The sequence below is a fragment of the Lonchura striata genome, chromosome 1 (assembly GCF_046129695.1).
Source record: "Lonchura striata isolate bLonStr1 chromosome 1, bLonStr1.mat, whole genome shotgun sequence".
In the NCBI taxonomy this organism is placed as follows: Eukaryota; Metazoa; Chordata; class Aves; order Passeriformes; family Estrildidae; genus Lonchura; species Lonchura striata.
This window is the reverse complement of record NC_134603.1, coordinates 156,536,186-156,545,702: the sequence shown is the minus strand read 5'-3', so window position 1 is coordinate 156,545,702 and position 9,517 is coordinate 156,536,186. Positions and strand designations below refer to the sequence as shown.

Here is a 9,517-nt window from a genome sequence, read left to right as displayed (position 1 = left end):
CAGGAGATCCAGCCCATCCAAGGAGGAATTCCCAGTTGGGATTGTGGCTTTCGTGGCACGTCCTGAACCCAGGGACACAGCTCTACCCCTGGGCTTTTCCTTCCTAGGGAATTAAGGACTGTGGGCATTACAGGATGCCCAGGAAGAGGTGCCACTCCTGAGGCAGAGGCGGCAGGAATGGCTGGAATAAAATCCAGCCTGGATTCTGGTTTCAGCTCAAGGAACACCACAAACCCTGCTGGCAGCCTGTGGAGCCTGGCAGGATCGGAGGGGAGAGCGGGACAGGCAGCAGGAGGGAACCTGGCACAGCAGCTGGGTGGGAGAGCAGAGGGACAAAGCCTCCCCCAGCCCACCCTGGCACGTCAGAGCTGCCCTCCAGGTGATCCAAGCGGGCAGCAGGCCCCCAACAGCAGGGATGCTGTGAGAATGTGGGAATCCAGAGCTTCCCTCTGGCTGTGGGAGTCCAGGAACCCCCTGGACAGAGCCCCCAGAGACACTGGCTGTGATCTCTGCCCATGGAAAAGAGTTTTCAATCTCACAGGATCAACTACCAACTCTGAGTGTTTGATACAAGTAATAATTAAGTGTGGCACGGCTGCAAAAGTCAAATTTAGGATTCTAGATGAGGGGTCCAAAGGGGACAAGCTGGAGGAAATTGGGTGTGCCTTGTCCTTTTTCTCCTCCTTCATGCCCTCCATGTCTCACTGTGGTGTTGGCATTTTTCTGTTGGTTCAGGCTGGGGACACACTGTCCAACGGAGGTGACAGATATTGGCACGTTCTTGTAAATGCAGCCCAGGGAGTTTCTGGTATTTAATGTTTGTCACATCCCACTGAGGGCAGAGCCCCACACGCTGCCCTGCAGGACAGAGCTGGGCAGGGCAGCAGAACATGTGAGAGATCAACAGAATAAACAACCTGGAAACCAGCACAGACCAATTCTGGCTTCTGCTTTAACATCAGGGCTAAAAACCAGAGCCTTTCTACAATCTCAGAATCATCAATACCTCAAATTCCAACATGAGACTGCAGCTCTGCCCTGCTGCAGCCACCCCTGAGCCCTGAGCCCCTGACAGGACCTGTCCCCCCAGCACACCCCCACTGTGGGAAGGGTTTGTGCTTCCCCTGTGGCTTCTGTGCCTCCCCCAAGCTCAGGTGCTGTTTTTGCTCCTCTGGAGTTCACATTCAGCCCCAAAACAGCCCCGGATCACAGAGACGATTCCCAGCTCTTCCCGCACACAAAGGCAAAGGAGACTTCACAAACTCCACAGGCTTTGTACAAAAACCGCTTTTTTTTGCTTTTATTTCACAAAATTGGGTGGCTGCTGCAGGAATCAAACCGGCCCTATACAGAGATCAGGTGAAAAAGTGGGCACATGGATTATTTATACAGAAACAAAACAGAGTCCAGGATCCAGGTCCTCGGCAGGACCAGCACTAGGACAGTAAAAAATAGTCTCCACCTGGATCCTGGGAATTGCTCACGCTAAAAACAACCTGAGGTTACTCTAAACTGGACTAAGGGCTGCACCAGAAATCCCATGCTCACCCCAAAGACCCTGCAGGGGAAGGAAGCCTTGGGAAGGGGAATGGGAAGGCCCCGGCCGCTCTCTGCGCGGCACCGTGGAGTCCTGCTGGAAGACCTGGCAAATCCTTAGTTTTTAAACGGTGGAAGCGGTTCTGGAGGTTTCAGAGTTTTTGAGAGCCTCTCTCCAGCCCAACCTCAACTCCCACCTGGCCAAAAGCCACCCCTGAAATCAAGGAGCAGCGTCCGCCCCCTCGGCAGGGAAACCCTGAACGCTCCTGGGCCAGGACGAGGGCAGAGACCCCGAAGCACGGGCAGAAAAGGACTTTTTGCAGGACTTTTGCCCAAGGTTTGGCAGCCTGGAGGTGTGCAGCAGCAGCTCTGGAGTGCTCCCAGATCTGCCTGCTGCAGCTGGTCCCCTCCCCACCCCTCCAGGGTGACAGGGGCTGTCCCAGCCGCGTTCGCTGCCGCCCCGGCCGTCCAGAGGTAGTTCTGGCATTCCCATCCCAGCCATCCCAACCCAATCCCAAATTCTAGCACTTCTTCGCTACCTACTTTTTTTTTTTTGTTTGTTTTGCTTGTTTTCTTCATTTTAAAAAGTACAAAGTATATGCTCCAAAAAAAGGGACTAAAAACGGGGGGGTTATTCCTCAGTTGGCTACTGCACCAAACTACTCAGGGAAGGTCCAACTACCACCTCCAAAGGCAAAGGAAAGGTAAAACCTGGAGCGAGCAAACTCCTACCATTGAGTGGTTTTATTCCGATTGATTGGCTCCTGGTTTCATTCCCATGGATCAATATTTCCTGTAATAAGTTAGAGGCAGCTCTGGCCGCAGCCACCAGGAACCCTGCGGGCACGGCTGCCGGCCCACCCGTGCTGCAGCACGCTCTGCTTCTCCTGCTCTGCTCCAGCTCTGGTTTGGCCTCTCCTCTGGGTGCTTTGCTGTGCCCAGAGTCCCCAAACACCCCGGAGAGGGCACGTCCTAAAGCTCAGCTCTGCCCTGACACCCGGCTTCTTTCACCCTCCGGGAGAAGCCCAAGCTCAAAGCACCAAGAGGGAGGAAACCAGCGTGGAGCTCCGCAGGGCAAGCAGGCCAAGGGGTAAAGGACTTCAAGGACTTCCCAGCAGCAAGATGGGGGCACTCCTGGCACCCCCAAGGCGGCTGTGCCAAGGGGACGGGGAGCGCCAACGCGTGCCAAGCACGCAGCCGCGGCCGGAGGCGAGGGGACACCTCCCCGGGGGACAGGAGGGAACTGAGGAATTCTCTTTTGGTCACCACTACGCTGCTGTGGAAGCTCCTTCCTCCTTCCTTGGCTGCCTAGGGAGCGGCTGAGGCCGGCGGGGCTCCGGCCGGGGGTGGGGTCACTCCTTCGGCGGGTGGTGGTGCAGCCGGGCCGGGATCTGTGGGGACACGACGGGACAGTGAGGGACGGGGGACAGTGAGGGATGGGGGACAGGGGGGACAGGGGGGACAGGGAGGGACTGGGGGGACAGGGAGGGACTGGGGGGACAGGGAGGGATGAGGAGGGATGAGTGGGACAGGGAGGGATGAGGGGGACAGGGAGGGACTGGGGGACAGGGAGGGATGAAGGGGACAGGGAGGGATGAAGGGGACAGGACACAGAGAAGGGACACAACGCCCGCATGTCTCCAGACCATGGGACAGTCTGTCCCAGGGGAATTCCAGACCCAGGAATGGCACCACGGTGGCTCCTGAAGCTCTGCTGCCCCTTTAGTTTGATCTTCCACCACCCAGCACCCTTTCCAGGTGAAAGAGGAAACAATTCCTGTATTTTTATGGCCAAGGTGCTGGGGATGCAGCTCAGCAGCTGGCAAATCCATGCCAAGCAACTTCCAGAGCTGGAATTGGCACCTCTCACCTCCCAGCTCTGTGCTGGAGCCCAAATTACAGCTCTTTTCCGTTTAAAAAGATGGAACAATAGGTTTGATACAAACACGGGCTGCTCCTCCCTCTGAAGGATGGATGTAGGTTAAAGCAGAGGAATGCACAGACGCAGCGAGCAGGAGGGAATAAAGGAGGGATACAAAGAGCCAGCCTCGTGCCCAGAGAGGAGATGCTAATGGAACACGACTGACTTGTTTAGTAGGGGAGGACAAAAAGGAGAAGTTAAGAGAAGGGAAGAGAGCAAACAGGAATACAACCTGACACAAGACATCCCCAGTGGTAAAGGCTGGACAAGTAAGTAAAGCTGGGGAGCAGAGGAACAGGAGCAGTGCCCAAACAGAAATAGCACAGGCGGAGTTCTCCCGCTGGGGCTGGGAACGCCCGTGAGTCACAGCTCGCAGCAGCTCCTGCTGCTGGAGCCAAAACCTAAAGGGCTTTTCCCAATTATTTTTTGGGAGAGGTCCTACAAGTGATGACAATTCCTGCTCGTCCAGTGAGAGCCACACCGAGCGTTTTGGGGGTGAGGGTTCCTGAGCAGCAGCTGGGCCAGGCTGCAATTAATAATGGCAAATTGATTGAGGAATTCCTGATGGAGAATTCCCCAGTCATTCCTCCCTGTGCCAGCCTGTCTTCTGGGCTTGGCCACACTCTCACACTCATTCAAGCAACTCCCACACCATGGCTCCTGATCCAGCTGCTTTTTTGGCTGCCATGAATTAACTTCATTTAGAGAGGTACAGATTTTATACTGGGAATGTTCTTTACGTAGTTTATCTTCTCCTTTTTCCTAATCAGCACTTCCTCGCTCCAATTCCAGGGTGCCAAGTTTTCAGTATGGAATTATGGAATGGATCCTGCTCTGACCTCCACTATTTAGAAATTATAGTTAATTCCTGACCCTCCACTAAAGTCAGAAGCTTTTGATCCTCACCACCAAGCCTGTGCATCGCTATAAATAAAAGAAGGGATGCTATAAATAAAATAAAGGACGATGGAATGTGCAGGGATACCCCGAGGGCTGAGGAGCACTTACAGGTTGCAGCACATCCCTGGCACTGCCCTGGGGCTGGCAGCGTGCAGGGATGCTGCTGTTGGCCTGGGAAGCAGGGCTGGGAGGGGCTGGGCAGGGCAGGGCTGGGCAGGGCAGGGCAGGGCAGGGAAGGGCTGGGATGGGCAGGGCAGGGAAGGGCAGGGCAGGGATGGGCAGGGCAGGGAAGGGCAGGGATGGGCAGGGCTGGGATGGGCAGAGCAGGGATGGGCAGGGCAGGGCTGGGCTGGGCAGGGCAGGGCAGGGATGGGCAGGGCAGGGATGGGCAGGGCAGGGCTGGGGGCACTTACACATCCCGTTGGGAGCCGCCAGTGGCACGCGTGGCCCCAGCAGGCTCCCGGCCATGGGTGCCAGCCCGGCCGGGGCGGCGCCACCTCCGCCGTGGATGCTGGCAGACATCATCCGGCCTGGCATGGGCTGGCCTGGCAGCATGGAGCCAGGCCCTGGCAGCTGACCTGCAGAGGGGAGAGACACGGCCGTGAGCCCTGGCACTGCCAGGAAGAGACACGGCCGTGAGCCCTGGCACTGCCAGGAGGCACAGGCAGTGGGGCTGGGCTCCCGGCCCTGCCGCAGCCCCCTGGCAGAGGTGGTGCCAGGCGTGCCCCTTCCCACCCCCCAGCACAGCTCCAGCAAGGGCCAGGGGGCACCTGGAAGCCCTTCACGAGGGAGAAAGCACAGCCAAAGCCAGCGCTGGCACTGCCAGCAGAAAGGGCATCCACGGAATCCAAGTGCTGGGAAGCAAATGGAGCAACGAGGATCAGAGGAAGAGCTGCCATGAAGCCTCATGGATAAATTCAGTGGGAGAACTGAGATTGTACAGTTAAAACTGGGCTGCACAGGGATTCCTACTGTGATTTCTTGCTGTGAGGGAGGATTCCAAGGCTCTTCCTCACAAAGCAGCTCTGTGGGAAACCTCCCTGTTCCAGCTACAACACCCGGCCTTGGGCACCTCCAGCGAGGGGTCGATGCTTTCAGACCTCATCTCAGGGATGCTTTGGCACAATCCAATTCCATTTCCTTCAACACACTTCCATGGAGGGACAGAATTTTAATGAGACAGGGATGGAAGTGGCTCCTTTCCCAAACCCCAGGCAAGGGGGAAGGACCTAAGGGCCAAAGGGGCTCCAGAAGAGCTGGAGAAGGACTTGGGACAGGACCCAGGGAATGGCTTCCCACTGCCAGAGGAATGGGATATTAGGAAAATCATCCAGTTCCAACTTCCCAAAGACTCAGAGGCTTTGTAGCAGAAGGAGAAGATGTTCACAGCTACAAGGCACGTCATTCGCTGCCAAAATTAAGGTTGATCAGGGAATAAAAATATAACAACTGGAACAATACAGCTGTGTTTGAGAGGCCCAGGAAAGGTGGGAACTGAGAAATTCCCATTCATCCCTGAACACCAAGGGCCTACGAGATTCTCTCTCACTAACAAAGTGATTAATATTAAAATCCCTCCTCTGAAACACCTGCAGCTGAATCAGACTTTACTACACCCTGAGTGGCTTCACGTGAAATTCCAGCACTGGGCAAGGATTCCTTCAGGGAAAGGCTGCCAAACCCACAGGGATGTGAAGATTCAAGGATGTTTTATATGCAAATCAACCCCAGTTGAGCTAAACCCACCACTGAACAGAAACTACATCTACTTTATAAAATGTCTTTTCTTCATAAATGCAAAGTGTGCCCCATCCCTGGCAGTGCCCAAGGCCAGGCTGGACAGGGCTTGGAGCAGCCTGGGACATGGGAAATGTCCTTGCCGTGGCAAGGATGGCACTGGATGATCCTTAAGGTCTCTTCCAACCCAAATCAACTCCAAATCTCCCAGCAATGTTCACTGGGAAGCTCCCTCCTCCCTGGGCTGTGGAGTGTCCCCAGCTTTTTTCCCTGTTAAACCTAGGAGGTTTACATTTTTCCCTTCCTGACATGGGCTGCAACATTTTTATCTCAAAATTAGCCTAGGGAGCTGGCAGAGGAACAAGGCCATCCCATCCCAGCTGCAAAACACCCGAGCTGAGAGTACCCAAGCACTGACCCCATCCTGAGTGGGATTAACCAAGGGGAAATCACTGCTGCCACCACAGCAGAACCAGAGCCCTGCTTCTACAGAGATGGTTTTCTTTTTTTTTTTTCCAAGAGAAAGCGCTCCAAGACAGCGGCTCAAGCAGAAAATGTGGAAGTGTGACCTACATAGGGGGGAGAGCTTAGGAACAGCAGCTGCAGCAGGAGATCCAGCCCAGAGGTTGAACACAATGAGATTTAAGTGACTGCAAACCCCTCACACGGAGGGGCTGGGCAGGTTCACCTTCCCCTGCTGCCAGTGCAGCTCCACATCCCAGGGAAACGGGGAGGAACTGCCTTCAGAGGCTCTCCAAGGTATTTATCTCCATTAAATGCCTCTCCCTCTATTAAATCAGCACTTGAGGAGCACTGGGCTGATAAGCAGCCAGAGGGGTTTTGTTTTGATGCATGAGGCTTGGAGCTGATCCAAATCCTGCCTGCCCAGGGAAAACCTGTGGGCACAGCCAGCGCTCCGTGCTGGAGTGGCCGTGGTGGGCAGGGAGCAGCTCTGGGGCTGAGCCCAGCTGCCAGCCTGCTCTGCTGCTGGAGGAGCTGTTTCCCAGCTCAGGGAATCCCTGCTGGCATCCCGAGGTGTGCTCCTTCCCACTGGGAATGGGCTTCACGGGCTCTGGGCATCCTGCAGTGGTTTGGGTTGGAAGGGACCCTAAAGCTCATCTCATCCCAGGGACGTTCCACCTTTCCTTCCTCCCTCCCCACAGCCAAGCAGGGTGAATAATTAACCACAACAACTCATTTAGCCTCGTGTCTCGTGTCTGGGGGAAGGAGAGGCAGAATTTCCACTTCACTGGCATCCAGCATTTCTGTTCTGCCCCTGCCTCGAGCGTGGGGCCGGGCACCAGAGGCAGAAGCTCCAGGTCACCATTCCCAGCCCCTGGGGCAGCACGTGGGATACCCTGGAGTGTCCTGGGAAGCTCTGCTCCCCTCCCAGAGCAAAGCATCCTCCAGCAAACGTGCAGGGAGAGCTCAGCCCTGGCAGGGGAGGGCAGGGCAGCACGGCCTGCGGTCGCTCTGATTGACTCCGAGTCCAGCAATTCTGAAATACAGCAGATATTTACTCCCATCACTGCTCCAGCCCCAAACACTTCTTGCCCGGGGCAGGTTTCCAACAGCCAGAGTGCACCAGAGAGAGCCCAGTGTGGTGTCAGTGCTCCTGTGTCACCAGCCACCCTCACGGCTCCAATCCCAAATTCCACCCTGGTTACAAAGCCATGGGCCAGCTCCGACCCCTTCACCACCCCCTGGCTTGGGTTTCCTTCCATCCCACTGCTCCCTGCACCTCCCCAGCAAGCTCTGCACATCTGATGGAAAACAGGAAGCACTGACAGCTGTTAGGGAGTATTTACCTAAAGGAAGGGAGCTCAAAATCCTTTTCTGTACCCAAAAAGCCCCCTGGAATCATCATCACTCCAATAAGGAAGCAAAAAGCATCCAGCAACTTAATTTAAACCCACAAATAATTAAATGCTCAGCACCTGGAAAACCCCAAAGCCCAAAATTCCTGACAAAGTCTTTTTTTTGAGTATTTCGACCATTGACAAAAAATGAGGTAAAATCTATCAGGGAAAAGGTTATTAAAGTTGCTCATCCAGTTGTGGTGGGAAGTGCATCCTGCCCTCCTCATTCCATTTTTGCCTTAGGTCAGAAGTTATTTACCAGGTGAAATGCCACCTGAAGGAAGAGTTAATAATGATAGCTACTAATTCCCAGATATCTCCCTTTCTCCAAGGATTTCCAGAAGTTTCTCCTATTCCACACCACGGGTATCACCAGAACCAGGAGTTCTGATCACCAGCCCAGAGCTTGAAGAGAAATCAGTGACGTGCCAAAAGTGGTACCATGGGAAGAAACTGGGAATTTGATTTCCTATCACAATGACAAGGTGCAGCTTTTCACAATGAAATTGGAATCCATCTTTGTTTTCCTATTCTAAAAGTTTTTATTCCAGGGCAAAGAGGAGAACAAAATAAGCTCAGTGAAAATGAATTCTATGGTCCAGCAGAGCCAGACACGGCCATGCCAAGGAGAACTGGGTGACCCTTGGCTGGAGATGATCTCCTGATGGGTCCAGCACAACCCTGCACTGGAGATGTTCTCCACCATCGTGTCCAGACTGACAGCTGAGCTAAAAACCACACTTCTGGGAAAAGCCTCACTTTTAACTTTTAGGTGAGAGCTTGACTTTACTGCTTCTGCCCCTGAGCAGGGATTTTCCCTCCTCTCTTCCCTCTCCAATGCCATCTAAATCCTCTCCTCCCTTTGCTTCCCACCATCCCTTCAGCTCTCATCCATCACTCGAGGACGGCGACGCCGCGTTCTGCTCACGGTCTGCTGAGCCCAGGGGGGCACCTTCAGCTGCTGCTGAGGTCAGAACCTGTCAGGAACCACCAGAACCTGTCTGGAACCACCAGAACCTGTCTGGGACCACCAGAACCTGTCTGGGACCACCAGTGAGCCCCAAGGTGTGCAGTGAAACCTGTCCATCCCAGCTGCTCCATGGTGCTCCTGGATCACTCTCAGGGGTTTGGGGGTTTCTTCTCCCCATCCCTGGCACTGCCCAGGGCCAGGCTGGGCACAGGGGCTTGGAGCAGACTGGGACAGTGAAGGTGTCCCTGCCCACGGCAAGGGGTTGCACTGGGTGATTTGGGTGCAACCCAAACCATTCCAGGACTCCACGATCTCCTCACACTCACCAAATTTTGGGATCTCCACAAAGGCTGCAGGAGACCTGGGGGCAGATCCACTGAGGGAACTCACAGGTGTGGGGTCAGGCTGTCATTTCCTCTCCATGCTCTCAAGCCAAAGTAACTCTACTGTGCAGCCAAAGAGCTTTTTTACCACACTCCCAATCGAATTCCAGCAAAATCCAAACCAGCTCCCAATCCCAGGGATTTTTGTCCACAGTGAACCCAGGAACTCCCTGAGTCTCAAAAACAGAGGGAGCCTGAGCCTCACCAGACG

The 9,517-nt window shown here is 54.8% G+C and overlaps 1 protein-coding gene across 1 annotated transcript in view; it reads right to left on the bottom strand.

Annotated features, from left to right (window-relative positions):
* Positions 1-1,272: 1,272 nt before the first annotated feature.
* The window catches only part of SMARCC1 (SWI/SNF related BAF chromatin remodeling complex subunit C1), a 64,467-nt gene continuing 56,222 nt past the window's right edge, over positions 1,273-9,517 (bottom strand). Inside the window, exons 27-28 of the mRNA XM_077790035.1 lie at positions 4,771-4,935; positions 1,273-2,927 (exon numbers count right to left, since the gene is read on the bottom strand). Coding sequence (XP_077646161.1) covers positions 2,845-2,927; positions 4,771-4,935 — 248 coding nt within the window. The 3' untranslated portion in view covers positions 1,273-2,844. The remainder of the gene's footprint in view (positions 2,928-4,770; positions 4,936-9,517) is intronic.